This window comes from Poecilia reticulata, chromosome 7 (assembly GCF_904066995.2).
Source record: "Poecilia reticulata chromosome 7, P_reticulata-male-v2, whole genome shotgun sequence".
NCBI lineage: Eukaryota > Metazoa > Chordata > Actinopteri > Cyprinodontiformes > Poeciliidae > Poecilia > Poecilia reticulata.
The window spans coordinates 19,394,220-19,414,865 of NC_088836.1; the positions used below are offsets into that span (position 1 = coordinate 19,394,220).

General features: G+C 39.2%; 2 protein-coding genes across 3 annotated transcripts in view; both read left to right on the forward strand.

The window, feature by feature from the left end:
• The first annotated feature begins 798 nt into the window (after positions 1-798).
• top1b (DNA topoisomerase Ib) lies at positions 799-11,954 on the forward strand. The gene is made up of 21 exons (XM_008413883.3): positions 799-952; positions 1,250-1,274; positions 2,892-2,988; positions 3,344-3,470; positions 4,398-4,453; positions 4,603-4,707; positions 4,815-4,905; positions 4,982-5,067; positions 5,175-5,290; positions 5,367-5,488; positions 5,575-5,697; positions 5,782-5,969; positions 7,260-7,404; positions 7,504-7,647; positions 7,725-7,910; positions 8,108-8,176; positions 8,287-8,401; positions 8,496-8,623; positions 8,742-8,836; positions 9,066-9,215; positions 11,165-11,954. Exons 1-21 carry the CDS (start codon positions 920-922, stop codon positions 11,265-11,267), a joined length of 2,304 nt encoding a protein of 767 aa, XP_008412105.2. The 5' UTR covers positions 799-919; the 3' UTR covers positions 11,268-11,954.
• A 1,095-nt stretch (positions 11,955-13,049) lies between these two features.
• plcg1 (phospholipase C, gamma 1) overlaps positions 13,050-20,646 on the forward strand; it is a 37,924-nt gene continuing 30,327 nt past the window's right edge. Inside the window, exons 1-2 of one of the 2 annotated variants that reach the window (XM_081609074.1) lie at positions 13,050-13,204; positions 15,933-16,217. In XM_081609074.1, coding sequence (XP_081465200.1) covers positions 16,004-16,217 — 214 coding nt within the window. In that variant the 5' untranslated portion in view covers positions 13,050-13,204; positions 15,933-16,003. Of the gene's footprint in view, positions 13,205-13,599; positions 13,913-15,932; positions 16,218-20,646 lie in introns of those variants that run through there. The other variant, XM_008413884.3, reaches the window with a different exon arrangement.

Here is a 20,646-nt window from a genome sequence, read left to right on the forward strand (position 1 = left end):
AATGAGTCTCCAGTGACATTCTCCAGCTCATTCCAAGATGCTCTTTGGCCAGAAGAAGTCCTTTTAGAGAGTTCTGCGTTTGCCTGTAGGATTTGCATAGAAAATCTGGCGAAAATCTACTCCAAACTTTCCAAGAATATGGGAGCTTCTTACCCACTTTAAGACTTAAGACAGGCCACACTACAGACATTATTTCCTCATCCTTGTTCCCAGGATCGCATTCTTAAGTTTGGCGTCTGTCTTGTAATCATAGGTTGTGGATAGACCTGTAAATTATAAGGTATGCAATTGGCTTCAAGCCCTTCTCCTTCCATCAGTAGTTTTGCTAAAATACTGGAAACATAAATAAAATAAAAACTCAAATGGAGGGAGAAAAAAATCTTGGAAAAATATCTCAATCTGAAAACAAAATCTGTAGCTGAAAAAACTAAATGTATTGGAATGTGTGTGTATATAAAGTAAAATATATATTTTTTAAGTAGTATTTTTTTAATTCACTTACAAATTATTTTATCCGTTTCAACCTTTGTTTTTCTCTTGCTTTGATAAACATAGCTTCCATTAGTTTGACGCTAATTTGTGAATGTAAATAAGTCTATGGTGGGGTTCCAGCTTTGGATGCCACTAGAGTAGGTGAGGGCAAACCTGATGAAGAGTTTGGGGGAATTTCAGTAATGCCAAGACTGACCCCTACGTGTTTACAACTAAAATGATTGGTGTACTGTAGTAATAAATGCCAGCCTTCATAATTGTTTATACAAGGAAAGGAGAGAGTTCTCTGATAGAGTGAGCATGCGCAGTTGACAAACATTGGGACTCCATTCCAGGCTGTCAGTGAGGGTTCCCTGAACCTCGCATCCTGAACTGTCGTTCTCTCAGTACTAACTTTATCTGCTCTCCAAACACAAACAACTTGACCATGAGTGGGGATCATGGACGCGGAGACTCTCAGGTAGCTCTCGCTTCATAGTCGAGGTTTTTTCTCGCTAGTTTTAAATCAAGATTTCCAACCACAACTGACATAATATGAGTAATAACCGTCACGTTATGAAATAAATGTTAATTAACTCTGAAAACTGAAGCAACTATTCGCAGAGATAGCCCTCCAGGTATCCAGGTTGTTTGTGCTCTTTTTATTTTGTGTTTTTATACAGGAACGTATTTCTAGGTTGCAGTTGTAACTTGAACAGCCAACCTACCGGCGTTTTTAAAATTGAAATAATAAAAATATTTTTCTCACAATTTTCAGGTCAACTCTGGATCTAAAGGAAGTGGTAGGTCCTTTTCTGACGATTTTCTTTATTCATCCTGACTAGTTTCTAACCCTAGCCGCTGGTACCTGTCTACTGTTAGTTTTTAAAGGACAGAAATGGCGTCCCAGAGACTAAGTCCCTTCTCCTCCACTCTCTTGCGGCTATTGTTCAAAAAGAGGGTCTAAAATGTGCATTTGCCATCCTCGGATTTCAAAACTAAAGGGATATTCTGAAAGAGGCTGATCTCTGGTAAATTTTGCATGCCTTGGTGTGATGATATACGGATGCAATTGGGATGAATTTTGGAGCCGAAAGTGATGGAATTGGGGTTGAGGACTTAGTCTCTGCGCCATTTTCTTTTCTGTGTGTAGCATATCCAGGGCGCCGCTGAGCGAGCCAGCTGTCCGCCGTGATATGGAGGCGAGAGCCGGGCGCTTATCGCATCTCAGCACCGGCTGCTCTCTGCCTCCATCCCTGTCAGAGAGCCGTTTATCTGCACCGCCAAAAGAAAATAGATATAGGTTCAGAAACTTTGATCCAAACTGGGGGAATTTGCCCACAATTACTGAAAGCATATGCTATTTTAATCTAATTATAAGCCCCTTATGTGACACTTTAAAAGAAGTTGAGAGTTTCTTATCTCTCTGTTCGGTTACATTTGTACTGATCTTAGAGAGAGAAAAAAAAAGTGAGAACAGCTTTAACTCCCAACTGGTATTATTTGATATCATAAAACATGAAAATTCTTCCCTTTGCATATAAACCTTTATATATCAGTAATAGTTTCTTTTTTCCGCCCAGATTCAACAAAAAGCCGTACTTGTTTTGAGCTATGATATTAGTGGTACTTTTTCTTAGTGACTAAAAGTATTTATGTCTTTGAAACGTTGTCACATTTTTTATCACATTATGAATATGGATCTATTTTTTATTTGCAATTCTACAAACTTTACAACAATGTAAAGCGGAAAGTGGAAACTGAGATGATAACTTATATTTGACTAATTATGTGACATCTGAAGCAATGGTTGCATTTATTTAGGGTTATTAGAGTAAAAGAGACTGAATACAAATCCACACCACACTCTTCATATTTAAAAAAGAAGACAGTTTAAATGACATGGATAATTTTTCCCTCAGACATCACGGCTTTATCTTTGATTTGTGTTGGCCTACAAATTAATCTGCCCATTTGATGTTTTTCCTTTGTTTATTAATATGCATGATTATTAATAAAGACTCCTAGACACCCTCTTATAAATTACAAACAAAAGTTACATAGGAATTGTTAGGAGTGCAACTAAATGTTGCACAGAGAACTTTGTTGATAACAGTTAACGTTTAATAATGGATTTAAACCTCCTCCGCTAATCAAATACGATCTATTAAAATTACTTACAAAAAGAAAAATTGTGTGAAATTATGCTCCTTTAGTGAAAGAAGAGTTAATTTTAGTTTGCTTTACACATCTGTATCAGAAGTGGCAATAAATATCCAGGCTCTGTCTGAATTATGGCGCCCCGGGAAGAGTTTATACTTTCAGAGCTTATCCTTAAAGTTTTTTTTTTTTTTCACCAAACTAACTTAACGTTGTCTTTTTATGAGTGACTCCAGTTGGATCTTTTCATTGTGTCGCAGACTCTCACAAGCATAAAGACAAGCACAAAGAAAAGGAGCACAAACACAAAGATCACAAGAAAGACAAGGATAGACAGAAAATAAAGCACAGCAACAGGTACACTTTTCTTTCTCTCTCTTAAGTTAAGAACAGAACATGAATCTGTTTTTCATTTGCCTCATGACTGATTTCTATATATCTTGCTTTACAATGTTATGTAAGGAATATGCTCACAAATATTACAGGCATTACTGTTAAGAAAACTCTTAAACCAGTAAAGTTGACGTAAGCCAGACACATTAATGACATCTGCAGAACATGTGTTGTGGTTTGTTCTCGGAGAAATAGTGGCGGCCTGAGGTATAACAGCAAAGACGACGACTTTAACTTTGTGTTAAAGAAGACGTTTATGTCACTGGCATGCTCTGTCTGACCTCTTGGATTGGAACTCTGTGACCTCTGTGGCTTTCAGCGAACATAAGGAGTACGCTGAGAAAAAACACAAAGACAAAGAGAAGCTGAGGCACAGTGACGGCAGCGCAGACAGGCACAGAGAAAAACACAAAGACAAGGACAAAGAGAAGAGGAAAGAGGATAAGGTTTGTTGATTCCTTCTTAGTGTCTGTCACTAAGTGAGCTGGGTGACTTTTGTGCTTACTGGGTGCTTATGATCTAAGCATTTTACAGGTCTGGACAAGTATGGAAAAACAAAGCAGAGCAGGGGCTGCATTCAACCATCTGTTTGTTATTCTATCCCTTATTTACTGGACCATCCATGTTTTCTCTCTTGCTTTTCTACTTTAAGAATTGGCTTGAAAAGTGTTTTCAGACTATTGTTTTAGTTTTACATAATGGTTTGGTTTTGTTCTTAAAACAATTGCTTATTTAACTATTTCAGCTTAATCTAAAAAAATAATTCATTAATTTAAAAGAGAAATTAGGTATCACTGGTGAACATCCTCAAATCTCAGAGGTAATGTCTCAACATCGAGTCTGCAGGCACAATATTCCACTGCAGAATGCCGTGGATTACACCGTCTCTGCCACGTCTCACACCATCTGGGGCAGAGTACAGTTTGGAGTCAGGGATGTGACCCTTCAGCCACGTCTTTGCGAAACACGTAATGCTTCATACCCGATGCTCTGGTTGGGTCCTCAGCAGCTCATCCATCTTATTTGCAAGAGATTATGTTGCCCTTTTTAAGACTTAGGACAAAGAATGTTTAAACTTCCTCTTTCACTCCCTCCACTTTGGTCCTGCTCCATAATGTGTCTTTATCTCATCAAGAGATACCGGGGTTTTGTTAATCAGCCCTTCTGTTACTGTTATGCTTATGGTCAAAGTACCAGAGCAAAAGAGAGTTTTATTTACTGTTTAGCTGCTGCAACAAGCTGCCACGGTGTGCAGCGCTATTCCAGAATTCCTTGTATTTTCCAGAGATTAGAAAACGCAACAGCTTGACATAAATTAGCCTGACCAGCTGCTTATTAACTTTGACTAAAGGAGTTTTTATTTTTTATTACAGAGTTTATCATCCCATCCTGACAAGCCTAAAAAGGAGAAGGAAAATGGATATGTGAGGTTCGCAGTATTGCTTTATTATTACATGTATAATATACAAATTATCAAGTACAATTAGACAGCAGCTTGACCTACCATCGTATCTCCAAATGTATGTGTTTGATTGCTTCACTTAAATGATAAATAATGATATTTAATGTGCGATTCAGAGAGAGAAGTCCTGCTGCCATTAAGAGCGAGCCGGAAGATGACAATGGCTTCTACCCGTCTCCCAAACACAACAAGGCCACCAAACGTGAGAAAGATGATGAGGAGTACGTTTCATTCAGATCTATTGAAATTTCTGCAATTAGCTGCGATTAAAAATGTATTTTATGCTATTTTGTAATTGAACCTTTATTAAAGCAGGAGTTGTTTACAGGTTTGAATACAAGCCTAAGAAAGTCAAGGTAGAACACGACAAGAAGGCCAAGAAGAGGAAACATGAGTACGAAGATGACGAAGAGGAGGAGGTATACCACCTTAGCGTGCGTTGTTGAGTTGTGTTGGCGAAACCTCATGTTAAGTCATGTAAATTGCGTCTTTTAGGATACTAAGCACAAAAAGAAGACGAAAGACAAGAAAGCAACAGAGGGAAAGAAAGCCAAAAAGGAGGAAGAGGAGAAATGGAAGTGGTAAGATAAAGTTCAGCTCAAATTGTTCTTTTCCTCAGGAAATGACAATCAAAGTACCGATAGGCTACCGGGTGGCTGATCTTTCTCTTCCCTGATTGTGTTTTTAGGTGGGAGGAGGAGAGGTACACTGACGGCTCTAAATGGCGCTTTCTTGAACACAAGGGTCCAGTCTTCGCTCCACCTTATGAGCCTTTGCCCAACAAAGTCAAATTCTACTATGATGGTGAGTATCACCTTGAAAATCAGGCTGCAAGTCACAGAGATTTAATTCTTCAAGATTGTAATGTTGTTTTTTTTAGGTAAGCCAATGAAGCTTAGTGGTCCCGCTGAGGAAGTGGCCACCTTCTTTGCCAAGATGTTAGATCACGAGTACACCACTAAAGACATCTTTAGGAAGAACTTCTATAAAGACTGGAGGAAGGTGGGGAGAATCCCCCCAGGCAATATGTATGATGAGTTCAGGAAAAAGAAGCAGAGAATACCTCATTGATTTTCCTTGTGTTTTAGGAAATGACATCAGAAGAGAAGTCAATAATCACAGATCTGAACAAATGTGACTTCAGAGAAATGAGTGAGTACTTCAAAGCCCAATCAGAGGCTCGCAAACAGATGTCCAAGGAGGAGAAACAGGTTGGTGCTCTTTTGTGTGGATACTATCAGTCTTTAGAACACGGCGGAACGAGTTGATGTGTTTTCGAAACTGTTTTTTTTTAGAAAATCAAAGAGGAAAATGAGCGGATCCTTCAGGAGTACGGTTTTTGCATCATGGACAATCACAAGGAAAGGATTGGAAACTTTCGCATCGAGCCACCGGGTTTATTCCGAGGACGAGGCGACCATCCAAAGATGGGGATGCTGAAGCGGCGCATTAGACCCGAAGACATCATCATCAACTGTAGCAAGTAAGGATTCAAATGACTTTTTTTCTATATCTATATACACAAATAACAATGCAAATTCAGCGATTTATGCATGAATGCATGTCCTGAGGATATGGCCCTCCTCCTGCCAGTATGTTATGACTCTTGTGTCCTGGTTCAACAACAGTTTCTTCGATCCTAATGTTGCTGAAACCAGAGAGCTCTACCGGGGGAACCAAAGAAAAGGCAGAGGCACTTACATGTGTCAAAAAAGACATTAAAAGTCAGGCGTTGTTAGCCCATTGAAGCTATCTTTACTTTTTCTTTTTTTTCAGTAATATTGAGACATTATCTTTATTTAGACATCTATTTTTCTTTTCTCTTTTAACCACATATTTACATTATCTTAACATTTTAAAAGGAGACCACCACTTTTAGTCTCAGGTAAGGTTTCTATTTTTAATGGCATTGGGAAGATTGTCTTCAATTAAAGTGCACTTTTATGAGAATAGGACCATCTTTTGCTTAATTAACTCCACTCTGCAAAGCATTTTCAAATTGTTTAAATTGAAGACAGAGTCATCTCTTCTGTGTTTGATTTTCATCTGTATTTTGTTTGCATGGCAGTCATATTTTATTTATTTTTAAGCCTAGGAGAAAAATAGTACCTAGTTCTGCAGTATACCACAAGGTGGCCCCGTCACACCAACCTGAATCAAGTTACGTGAAATCACATCATGGGAATCTTGCAGGGTCAGATGAGATTGAGTCAGTTTGCAGGAGTTCCTCTTTAGAACTATAACTCACATTTGTTTATCATCCTCAACTCTGTGTTCACACTCTTCATTCTTTATCTTTCTTCTTCTTCTTCTTACCGACTTGTTGCGGCAGCTTTTTATAGACTTTGGTTCAGTTTATTGTCATGAAACCTTGCCTTGGTCTTTCTTTCTATAATTAATTTGCAGCAATGAGTTGCCATCAGAAAGACGGGGAAATGAATATTATTCAGTGGCAAGAATATTTTTATTATTCAAGTGGCAATAGTATGAGAGCACATACTCAGATACACCACTGGCAGTGTGTCAAAGGTATTCTTCCTGTAAAAGAAAGCCAACAGTTGCGCAACCCAGGGAGGACGTGTTGATCCTCACATGCTGGAAATAATCTCTGTGCTGCAAAAGCTTGCACACAGTGTTTATTATGAAAAGTACCTCATTCTTTCTGTCTTAGATGAGACTTTGTTGTTACTGATGGGCTGTAAAATAGTAGTTTTGATGGAATTAGTCCACCATACACCAACATTTATATTAAACCAGCTGTTTGCTCCCACAGGGACTCCAAGCAACCCAAACCTCCACCGGGGACAAAGTGGAAGGAGGTTCGCCATGACAACAAGGTGACGTGGTTAGTATCCTGGACAGAGAACATCCAGGGCTCCATCAAGTACATCATGTTGAACCCGAGCTCCAGAATCAAGGTGTCTGTTTTTTCTCAAACCTCCCATGCATTCATTAGCCTTTTTTTTTTATTTTTACCTCAGCTAAAAAAAAATATTTGTGTGTGTTTGTTTGTGCAGGGGGAGAAGGACTGGCAGAAGTATGAGACCGCCAGGCGTTTAAAGAAGTGCGTGGATCGGATTCGTACTCAGTACAGAGACGACTGGAAGTCAAAAGAGATGAGGATCCGGCAGAGGGCCGTTGCACTGTATTTTATTGACAAGGTGAGTAAACCTCCGTAATTGCTCTCTTAAATTAAGTTGAAACAGCAAACTTAGACGTTGCGTTTCCCCCTGCATAGCTGGCTCTGAGGGCAGGGAACGAGAAGGAGGAAGGTGAGACGGCAGACACGGTCGGCTGCTGCTCGCTGAGGGTGGAGCACATCAAGCTGTATCCCAAGTTGGACGAGCAGGAGTATGTGGTGGAGTTTGACTTTTTGGGAAAAGACTCCATCCGCTACTACAATAAGATCCCGGTGGAGAAGCGGGTGAGCTGCAGAATTACAACAAAACAGACCTTCAACATGATACTGCTGGTGTGCTTGAATATTGGTACAGTGGTCTAAAGTTCAGATGTCATTTTCCCCTTTTCAATAGCAATGTTATGGTGCAACAGTGAATGCAGTTAAAGAACGAGGGTTGCGACTTGTACAGTTTTTCTCATCCTTTGTTTATGTTTCTTCAGGTCTTTAAAAACCTTCAGTTGTTTCTGGAGAACAAGCAGCCAGAGGACGACCTCTTTGACAGATTGAATGTAAGAAAAGCGGCAAAAATCTGCTTTCAGAGTGTGACCGGTCTACATTTAGGTCTGCGGTACTTTTCCTTGCCTACACACTATCTGTCTTTTTTCTGAATTTCCTGTAGACTTCCATCCTCAACAAGCACTTACAGGAGCTGATGGATGGACTGACAGCCAAAGTTTTCCGTACCTACAATGCCTCCATCACCCTGCAGCAGCAGCTCAAGGAACTTACCTGCCGTGAGCAGCTTTACTTCCATTCACTCCAACCATCAGTGGTTCTTTGAAACATTCTCCTTTTATTCGTTTCTGTTGTTGTTTGTTGGGTTCACAGCTGAGGACAGCATCCCAGCTAAGATCCTGTCATACAACCGAGCTAACCGAGCCGTAGCCATCCTGTGTAACCACCAGAGAGCTCCGCCCAAAACATTTGAGAAGTCCATGCAGAATCTTCAGACCAAGGTAACCGTCCCGTAGTAAAAGTTAATTTAGGAAGCAAAAAAAAACAACAACAAAAAAAAACAAAAAGAGATGCATCATCTACTCTAATTTCCTCATCCACCGTGTGTTTGTGATGCAGATTGATGAGAAACAAAAGCAGCTATCTGCAGCCAGGAAGCAGCTGAAGGCCGCCAAGGCCGATCACAAGGCCTCACATGATGAAAAGAGTAGAAAGTAAGAACGCCTGAGAGCTGTTAGCTGTCAGTAAAGTGTTTTCCTAACACTCTCTGTCCATTTTGGAGTAGAAAGGAAATACATTTTTTTAAACCTCCACAGCTGAACGTGCGCATGATGCGTGTTTTTATTTCTTCATCAAAAGAAGAAATACTAACAAAAGTGATTCCAAAATGACTTTTGAAAGCTTTTTTTAAGCGTCCTTGTTTCTGTATTCTCTCGCTCTCAGGACTGTTGAGGTGAAGCGCAAAGCCGTGCAGAGGATAGAGGAGCAGCTCATGAAACTCCAGGTGCAAGCCACGGACAGAGAGGAGAACAAGCAGATTGCTCTGGGCACATCCAAGCTCAACTACCTGGATCCACGCATCTCTGTTGCCTGGTATTTTACGCACTTTCCTTCTTCCGACGCTGGGAATTCTATGGGTGAAAAGCTGGAACGTTGGGGTAGAAAAGCGACTGATGCGCACGCCGGCCATTTGTTTGTGTGTGGCTGGCCGTGTGGACCTCAAATCTACCTCGGTGACAAAAAAAGGCAGGAAACGGCCTTGCATTGTAGGAAAAGAAGCAGCTGAGGTAAAAAAGCTAGTGGCTGCAGAATGAAAATGAGAGGAAGAAAAAGCGTGTGAGCGCCAGGAACAATGGGGTTTGTTTCTGAAAGCTAGGGAGCGTCCCCAAACAGCTCTCCTTCCTCCATGTGGGAAGTCCATGAGGAACTGTCTGTGGCAGAATGCCTCAGAGAAAAGGGGGGACAGAGGCCCGCCCTCCCTAAACGATGCTCCACTGCTATTTATGGAGAAACATGTCCTCAGTCACAATGGACGAAGGAATGCTCCCTGCTTTAGTGTAAGGGATGGGGGGTCCCAGTAATGGGGTGGTACCTGGAAACATGGCTTAAAGTGTAGGACCTGTGACAATAAGGGGAAAAAGGTTAGTTGGTTGAGCAGTCTGTTTCTACAGGATCCTGCCAGTTCACTAGATCCCGCTAAATTACTGTATTGTGGATTTGTGGAATTTGATAATAGTTTTAATAATGATAAAATTAAAATACATATGTTGAGCAAGTAATATTTTTTCATGAAGTTCTTTTCTGATAGACATGTGCCTCGGTCTGGTTGAGTTTGGTTTTGATAAGAGTTCTGTTGTGTTGTTGATACTCTGCTCTGTTTTCATGGTGTCTTTTTGTGTTTTGTTTTAGTTCTGGTTATTGGCTTTGTATCAGTTAAGTCTTCTTGGATTAATTCATACATCCATCCATTTTCTTACACCCTTGTCCCTTAGTGGGGTCAGGAGGGTTGCTGGTGCCGATCTCCAGCTGACGTTTCGGGCGAGAGGCAGGGTACACCCTGGACAGGTCGCCAGTCTGTCGCAGGGCAACACAGAGACACACAGGACAAACAACCATGCACACACACACTCACACGTAGGGGCAATTTGGAGAGGCCAGTTAACTTGACAGTCATGTTTTTGGACCGTGGGAGGAAACCGGAGTACCCAGAGAAAACCCACGCATGCGCAGGGAGAACATGCAAACTCCATGCAGAAAGACCTGGGCCGGGAATCGAACCCAAAACCTTCTTGCTGCAAGGCAACAGCTCTACCAACTGCGCCACTGTGCAGCCTTAATTCTTACATATTTACCATAGTCCAGTTTCCCTCACAGGGAAATCTAATCTAATCTAATCAACTGCCATTTATGCAGTTGATTAGACTCACCCAGTCCTGTTTCCACTAATCACCCCTCCCACCCCCCCACATTTATCAGCCTGCCAGTTTCTCTCATTTCTAATTCCAATTACCTGCCTGTCACCTTTATATTCTAATATATTTACTTTTAGTACCTGTACATGTTCTCCTCTTTTCAATAAATCATCTTCAATATGATATTGCCATCTTTCTGCACATGGGTCCAACTCAGCTTTTGGCAACCTCTTTTTGTTTTTTTTGTTATTTTTACATTTAAAAAACTTTAAGCTGTGGAAGACACTATCTAAAGGCCTTGTGAGAGGCCTTTTAAGGTAGCCATTGTTTCCTAAGAAATAAGAATACATCTGTTTATCCCATTCCTTCGTCAGCACCGTTAACATGATAATGTTACTTCCTCTGCATCAAAACTGACCAAAAAGTTTGAAAGTTCTTAGAGAGAGATCATATCTTTTATTCAGCTAAAAGAACTCCAGAAATGTACACAAATTGTTACAAAACCGGCAGCCGCGTTGAAATACAACAACTTTAGTCCAGTATTGCTTCAGTGAAGAAGAGTTAGAATTAGAAGCACAAACTGCTGCTCATGCTTTTGTCCCCAATTGGTTCATCTTCCCTTCTGTCCAGGTGCAAGAAGTGGAGCATTCCAACTGAGAAGATCTACAACAAGACCCAGAGGGAAAAGTTTGCCTGGGCGATCGACATGGCCGAAAAGGATTATGAATTTTAACTGCACTTAGTATTTCTATTTTAACATTTCTACTCAAGCCTTTGATTGTACAGACGGTTTGTCGCCGATGTCAAACGATTCCACTGTGCGACGGATGTGGAACGAAGCCAGGAGTCGGCACCCAAGGTGGTGTTTTTTAAATTAAGCTGGACAAAGCGGCGACGGCGAGGAACTAAACTCTAGCACTATGCTAACACACATTAGCACACAGAATGTCAAGTTTTATCCATGCTGTTTATTTCAGGGATGTACATATTGTCATTCTTTTGTTTTGTTTTGAAGAGTGTGCCGTATGCATCCTCAACAAAAAGCCCTTATTGCGCTATCGCAAATCTTTAGTGAGTGTGTGTTTCCTCAGTCTTACAGTGAACAAGGCCTAACGGTGATTTCGGTTACTTAAAATGCCTGAAGCGTCATGTTTTTGTGTGCCAGAGCTCAAAGAGACTGCTCCCTCCGAATGACGGGTGTGGATTTTTGCCAAAAATGATCGCATCATCTGTCCTTGTAGGTGTGCTGTTTTTGTAACGCTGTAATAGAGCAAGACATGTCTTTGAGAAATCTAATGTGAATGAATAACTTTTGTCATGAATATTTCTTGTTATTTGATCATTTATCACACAATCCCACGCTGATTTGAAAGCTTGATGTTTAGAGCTTTGTAGTTTTCAGAATAAAACATCAACCTTGTTCTATTTGTCTGCTATCCTAATCTTTTACACAGTAAAATTAAAAACTAGCTGTTTAGTGTTCATCAGATAGAGTCAGGCAAATAATACTCAATATTATTATCACTTTCTTCCATATGAATTTGTCTTTCTACTGTCTTTTGTTTTCAATGACATGTTGTGGAACAGCTGAATGAAAACAATAAACAGTGGCCGGTTTTTTTACTGTAACAACGAAAGGTTTTAGGAGAAAGAGACTGAAATAGGCGCTTCTGCTGAAAAAAAAGTTACCTGAAGTTTACAGTGACACTTCAAAAGAGCTTCCGGAAATAAGGTTAATACTTTCAAAATAAAAGATTTACATTCGTAGTCTGTTTCAAACTAAATTTTTGAGGAAAATCAAAGCTTACAACGGTTGTCAGAAGTCTATACACCTCAGTTATGATTTAAAAAAACAAACAAGATTGTAAAGATAAAAAAGCATGTAGTCCTTTTCCACACATGCCTTGCTAAAGCACTATTTGATTCAGTTTCAGCATTCGTTCTTTTAGGGTTCACATTGCATTGAATGAAACCAAGAAAAAAATACTGTCCTAGTTGGATTTGTCCATTTGTATTCCTTCAGTTAAAACTACAGCTTGCTGACAGATTACTAAATTAGAGGAATTGTACAAAAAGTTTCACAGGAACCAAGACACAATGTAGGAATTAATAATTTGAGAAAATATAGAACAGCAGTGATATTATGAAAACGGGATATTTTACTAAAGTTAGTTTTTAAAAAAAGCAATACGAAATCTGGTCAGGCAGTTTGCAAAGAGACTGACACCAAAGGTTTTAAATAATTGTTTGACACAAAGTCAACACTGAGCATAATCAAACAAGTATCATGCCGTAAGTGAAATGGAAGGATGCAAGCATCATGCTCTAGGCCAGTGGTGGGCAACTCCAGGCCTTGAGGGCCAGTCTCCTGCGACTTGTAGATGTGTCTCTACTTGACTCAACACACCTGAGTCAAATAATGAGGTCGTTAGCAGGACTCTGGAGAACCTGACTGCACTGAGGAGATGATTCAGCTGTTGGATGCAGGTGTGTTGGACCAGAGAGAAATCTAAGAGTTGCAGGACACCGGCCCTCGAGGACCAGGATTGCCCATCCCTGCTCTAGGCTTTCTTTTTGAACAACTCCAATGTCTAATTTTTGATCCAAAAAGTAGAGGATGTGAGCTATAAAGCTGAAGATAAAGAGTGACTTAATTTTTTCAGCATCACTGTGAGTCCATACAGCTAAATCTGGGAGGAAATTTAAAGTTTTGTAATGGCCTATCAGCAACTAAAACTGACTAAAAAAATTTATTTAAATAACTATGCAATCAGCCAAGAAACAAGTACTCTCAGCCCACACTTTAACTGTGCCAAAGTAGATCATTTTAACCTTAGACATTGAAAGTGGAATTTAGGGTTTATATAAAAAAAACTGTGATAGTTTTACAGTTTTATTTACCTATTTAAATTGTTCTGGCACAATTAGTTTATTGCTAATATCTGATCAATTATATTAATTGCATTCTAGGTGAAATAGCAGCTAGTTAAAACAAACGGACATTATATTTTATTTTGAAAATCCACAGCGGAAGCTTGCTTTTTGACTGCTTGGGATGATGCTGCTGCCCGTGGACTGAGAGGGGGGAAGGGCCTCCGCTGGTTGGATCCGAGAACAGACAAACTTACGTAGTCTTGGCTCACCGCTGCCTGCCTCTGTCTATGAACGGCTGGAGGGGAGAGGGGGGAATTGCTGGGATTGTAGCTGTTGTCGTCGGCTTCGTGGTGCCTTCAGAGGGCCTGGTGATGATTTAATTAACGGAAAGCCCGGGTCCGCGGAGTGGAAAAGGAGCAGGAGAAAGAAGGACGAGGGGAGTCGGGCTAGAGGAGAAAGGAGGAGCAGCCGTTAGAGATGTGCGGTCGGGCCGAGATTGCTGCGGTAGGTAGTTACGGAGCTCCCCAGCTCCTGCTACGTGTTGTTTCCTGCTCCTTGTTAATTTCTCCCTGGGAGTTAAGAGTAATAAAGAAGGATGAGAAAAAGGCAGGGTAGCTGCTGCTACCTGTTTTTTTTTTTTTTTTTTCTCGGAAAAATCCAGCCATATTCTCCTGTCGGCCCAGGCAAAATGCTAGCAGCCACCGGCCCCATTTCCACGCTGGTAAAATAGTGAAAAGCTCCTTGTTAGACCGCTGTCCCCCTTTGCTGCTTTAACACTGTCGTTTCTTAAACTTGCTGTATTCAGAGGGGGGCTTTGTTTTCCTGCAGGGCACGGGCCTGTTGTCTTCTTTTACATCATTCTAGATTAAAATTAACCTGACAGCCTCCGGATTAAATTGAAGAGAAAAGAAATGCTTATTTAAAAGTTATGTAGTGTTATTAATTTAAAACGTCTAATGATAGGAAAACAGTCTTGTGGAGGTAATGAGCTGTCATTTGTCTACTGCTAATGATAATTAAAGAATTCTTCTCCTCTCTGTGAAGTTGTGTAAAAAAAGTCAGCAGCATATATGAAATGACTAAAAATGTATGTTTTGCCTTATAAATCTATATTTTTCTTTTCTAATCTATATTCTAATGTGATACAGATGTATACCCTGTACTGACTTATTGAGGGTATTGTGCTGAGAAATTTGGAAAAAGGCGCAAGAAGTCAAAAATATGTAATTCATCAAGATCCAGAAATCCCAATTTTATTAAGTTTTTCTTGTTTTTTTGTTTTTCTTTAGCCTATGTGTCAAAGTAGTAAGCAGAAATTATGTTTACATTGCATTTATTTACTGTCTGGAAGGATTTTTTTTTAAAGTCTGTTTAATATAAATGGAGGTAATAAGTTCATCTTAAGATGTCTATTTTTAGGCTTTGAGTGCTCAACATTTGAGAGCATTTCTATTTTTAAATAAATATGTAAAGCATTTTTACAGGAGTTGCATGCTGAAAAAGATGATTTATTTAATAGGTGTACTAGATGAACATTTAAGTGATCTCAAGAATATGGTGTAGGTTTAAAATGGAAGACAATTAAAACTTCATTCATGGGTTATTTGCATTGAAAACTCTTTAGATAATTCAATAAAAGACTCAGCAAAGGACTTTGTATGAATGCCCAGATTTTATATAGTAGTTAGAGCAAGTATAAGCATGTTATCCTTTTATTCAACCTAAACATCACATTCATCACTATAGAAAATAACATTTTCACCATTAACAGCAGCAGTGGTTATTGTAACCTGAACAAAAACTGTTCAGCTTGTATTTTGTTTCCAATGAAACCCAATACAGTTAAATCCTGAAATTGGATTGTAAGTGTTTTTTTTTTTCTTCCTGCTGGATAAGCTGCCAGGCAAGCTAATCATGTTATACATTTTTAGATTATACATATGATTTTTGCCATGCTAAAACGTCAACAATAATAAGTAATGCAATCAATAAGAATGAACGAATGGGGAGAAAATGCATATATAATAACATGGGCATGTCTGTTTTACATTATCAATGAAAATTAGCACCTCATAATGCAAACAAAAAACTTTTTCCTCTTGTTTGTTTTTAGGAGATGGGTTCAACCAGTAGCATAAGAGAGTTGAGCACAAACAATAGCCGAAGTTCAACTGATACATTAAAACAATGCTGCGCAATATCAGAGTGATCTTGCTTTGGCGTTTTAGTCTCTAGGATCTAAATCAGATGTAGACATTTAAGCATTAAGTTCCTCCAATGCTTAGCAGCTGAAATATTGTAGCTAATCGAATATTTCGCACAGACAGAGAATGACGATGTTGGACATATTGAAGCTGCGTTGCTCATTGGGATCCAGTATATTGTGCCGCTCTGGTTCCAGTATTATTTTTTCCAGGTTTTAACTTCCAAGTCTTTGCCCTAGTTTAATGTACATACAGGATTGCAATACTCTGGGGAACTGTTGTTTCATACGTTTCCACCGCCCCCCCCCCTTCTCCTGTAGGTAACCCTGTCTAGGCCTGGACCGAGCAGATTGTTCTGAGAGGAAACTGATAACAAACGGGGGAAGTGAACATGGCTGGGACCTCTGGCTTCTTGTCCAACGGACCTGTTCCGTGGATGGACGACACGGAGATGAACAACCTGTACCGAGACCTGGAGCTGGGCACGGTAATGACTCTGTTTTACTCTAAGAAGTCCCAGAGGCCGGAGAGACGGACTTTTCAAGTAAAACTGGAGACGCGGACTATTGTCTGGACGCGAAGCACTGACAAAATTGAAGGAGAGAGTGAGTAGCTTGCAGAGACACGCTCACACACTGAAATGTTAGTGATTTTCCTTTTGAACAATGTTGGGATGGAATGCCATTTGTGCCAGAACTGGTTTGTGTGCACGAAAGTAGGCACGGCGGAAAACGAACCGTGTTAATTTGAAAATACAATAGTGGTTCCCAAAGCCTCCTAATTTGTTTTCTTAATGCATCAGACTATTTTCTGGGTTGACAGGTCTGACCAGCATTTCTTCCGGTTTTTGCTTCCAGGCGTCATTGTCAACAAGTTGTTCTTAAGTAGTACGTGCTTGTTGTGGTTTGGGATTATCTCAGTGAAATGAGCAGGAGTTTTCTTGAAAAGAGCACGATAAAATGACTTTTATTTATTTTTCTCCATGTTTTTAAGCAACCAATCACATCCCTAGTAAACAAAACAAAAACAGTGACACAACACATGACATCATTTTCAGGAATTTCTCAGTCGTCATGAATATTTTGAAATCCCCACTACTCTGGAAGTGATTTAATTTTAGAATCGCATCACTTGGTTTGCAGCCAACAACTTGAGCAGATGAAGCTCAGAATAAACTCGATGTGTGCAAACGGCTTCACCATATTATTTAGGGTGCTGGCTGGTGGTTCAGTGGGTGTGAAACTGCTACGTTTTAAGAAAGTGGTGCAAATGTTTCCAATTTAACCTCTTTTAAGCGATGATGGGATTCTCTATGCTTTTGTCCATATTGTTGGGATTCATGGGTATGGCTCTCAGGGATTGCTATCTAGTGGAAGATGACCCTTTGTTACCACAACATGACCGTCTCGTGTTTTTCACAACTAGAAATATTTCCAAAAAACTGATTAAAATTATTTGGAAACGAATGAATAATTCAGGAGCCTTCTGTTCACGAGGTGTTGGGCAGTGAGCAGCACTGTATTATTCCAAATTAATTTCAGGTCTACTCAACTTTTTGTAGCATTTATATCGAAAATATAAACTTTTAGATGCAATACAATATAAAATATTACAAAGTGGGAATAATGAGGCAGTGAATGTGAGTCTGTTACAGTGGGTCCCAAGTATTTGCGGGTTTCAGGGACCTCAACCACCTGTGAATACTTTAGACCCCCTACTAAAAAGTGCTTGTAACTAAATTTTTGATAGGGCTGTAGTGATACGATAATCTCACAATACGCGATATTCTGCTCACGATACGATATATATTGCGATATTCAGCAAACGATACAATTCAATATGCTTTTGCGATTTTCTGAAAGATTTTAGAGGGACAGAGTAATTTTGGTGACATTTTGTGACTGTTTATAGAGTTGGACTGAATTAATTTAACTGAAAACTGATTAAAAGCACCAACTACACAATACCTGGCTCTGGCTGGACATGGACACAGATTTAGTCGAGAAATCACCATTGGTACAATCTGTAGCTTACATGCATTTGTAAAGTAATAAAGTGCACCAACTACCCTGCTCTGAATAGTTTGATATCTTTTTAACCTTGACATTTAACATCTGAAGGAATCACTCTAAGCCTGATGACCGAATCACTCTCCTGGCGAAGCGAGCAATGAGTGAGCAAGGTGACAGTTGGATGTTACGATATTTGTGGATTAATATCGATTTTTTTCTAGCTAAGAAAATATCAATATATATCGCAAAATTGATATAACACAGTCCTAATTTTTAATAGTTAATACACCAAATATACCTTAATATCAGGGCTGTCAATTGATTAAAATACTTAATCATAATTAACTGTACGTTGTCCCTTATTAACTCATCACTAATCACAAATTAATCAGGTTTTTATAGTTGTTTTTCATATACTTTGACTTAGTATTTTTTTATGCTTGTAAAATTTGGTAAAAAATATACTTATTTTATGCAAATTTATGTTATAATTTCATCAATACCAAACATGACAAAAATATTAAGAATATTTTGCAAAAAGAAAATCCATAAAGGTAACTTATTCTCTTGCCAGAAATGCTCTTATGCATATACTTCCACAGATAAATGCGTTTTTCCATCGTGTAGGAATATTAACCAAGACAACAAATTTTAAGTGGGATTATAGCAAGGAAACAAAGAAAGTACAGTGAATTAAATGCGACAGTGGGGAGTAAAATACAGAACTAGGACTCTTTTTTTTTTTTTTTTTTTTTATAAAGTGCTGTTAGATTAAGACTTGTTTTTGGGAGGTTTTCACATGTTTTTGTTTGAGGTCTGACTTCTAGGAAACTGACTAATATAATCATGACAAGTGTTTTCCTGAGAGGTTCTTTAGTAGGAGCTTATTAAAATGGACTTTTAATAGTGCTGTTCAAAGCAAGTCATTTTTGAAGCAGGACATTTGTAACATTGGCTCCTTTCTCATGTCTTTTGCTTTCGTATTTATCCTTTCTTTTTTTTAATGTTTTTCATTTGTTTCAAGATATCTAGTGTTGCTTCAGTAATGAATAATGGGATGTAAAATGACGCCTTGCTGTTTTTTTTTTATTTTGTCTGCAACAGTAACATAATTCCAGAGGTTTATCCCGTTGCTACTGAGCGGCACTCAGAGCTGTTCTTAGTGTAGCGCACAATTAGCGCCCAGTAGAACAGGAGGGTGGGACAGAGAGTGAAAACGACGTTTTAGGAAACTGGGAATTAGCCCCATAAAGAAAGAAATGACATTTTAAAACGGCAGTAGATAATTTTTGTTAAAAAAAATAAGGGTTTTTCACCTTTTTGTCTGACTACTAAGGGCGGTTCAATACGAGACAATCTGTGAAAAAAATCAAGCTCCTTCAAGTTAGAAAGCCTGTCTGTTAATCCTATGTTAAAAAAAGTAATGGCGCTAAAAGGAATTGGCGTTATGATTAACAAGTTAACTTTGAAAAGCCTGCTAAATATACCTTAATACCAAGTGGATGCTTCCTTAGCACTACTGCTCCTTTGCAAGTTTCAGCCAATCACGTGCCACGTAGCATTGAACTTCTGTATTTCAGCTGCATACAACACCTGCTTTTCTCTTAAGAAGCAGGTGTTACATTTTTTCAGTCAGTGCACGGATTTTCTTTTTCCACAGAACTGAGTGTTTTTATGCAGCCAAAGTACTGGAGAGCTGGACTGTTTCCCATCACTTCCCTTTGCTTATTGTTTGTTTGTTTCCTAACTCAGATCCCTTGATTTAGAGGTTTGTGCTTTAGTTTTTCAAGCAAAATCGTGTTTACAATGAAGACAGTTTTTTCTGAAATTAACGACATGAACATGTTGTCTTTTACTGGATCAATGCGATTTCACACAGCCTCTCCAGGCCACTCCAACTTTTTGCTTTTCCCCGCACCCCCAAGTTTAGACGCGAGTATTTGACGAAATTACATTTATAACGTATACATTACATAAAAACAAATCCTGGGTCATTGACGAGAAGACTTAGCATTTAATTTTCTCTATCTGCTCCATTAACAAGAATTTTACAGTAATGGGTGTCGAGCTGAAGACACGCAGGCCTTCGGTGAGTCGTTAAGTCTCCTGTCTGTCGACTCGAGCACAGCTGCGGTTTGCTCCGGATGCAACGAGAGAGAGAGCATGCTAAAAAAAAAGAAATAAAATGAAATGATGGGGAGCTTAGTTGCCTTTTTTAACAGTGAAGGGTTTCATACACCCATGTGCTATGAGCTCATAGCTGTTATTCGATACTTATGAAGAGGTGAAATTAGCTTAGGCTGTTCATTAATGTACAGAAATAGAGTCTTTGGGATTTGCTGGAAGTATGTCATCAATCAGGATCAGTCTGGCCTGGACTATTTACCGCTTATCATATCAGTGGTGTTAAGGAATGATGCACACCAATCGTAGAAGGAAACTGCTATAATAACTGAAGACTGTTTTTCACGTGAATTTTCTGCATGAAAATTCTGTGAATTGGCTTTCATCTGGTTTTTTTTTTTTCTTCTAGCATATTTTTCAAACCTAAAATGTGGTTTACACATGATATGATGCTTTAAGATTTGCCTGTGGCTTGGTAAAGCAGGATGTGATTATTTACAGAAAATTGGGGGTTGTTAAATATGCACTGAATTTCAAATTAAAAAGTGTCGGATTTCAGTCTTTTTAAGAGGTGAGGGTCTCACTTCTCACTTCCCTCTGTACTTGTGCCTAAAGTCTGAGACAAAAATAGATTTGTTGCAACATCATGCTCAGCAGCTCTAGTGTATATCTCACAGATGATCTGTAGTCATTCTGGTTGGGCATGGTCCAGATAACAAGTGACATGAGCATGCATCAAAGCCATCTGCCACTTTTAACTTCTGAGATGTAAAGCGAAAGTGGCACTGTCTTTATTTTTAAAGCTAAAGGCAACGATTTTGCTTGGTCTTCTATAGTAGACTTTAGTGTGTATATTGAACATTTCCCTTGCTAACTGTGTAAAATAATATTAAACTTG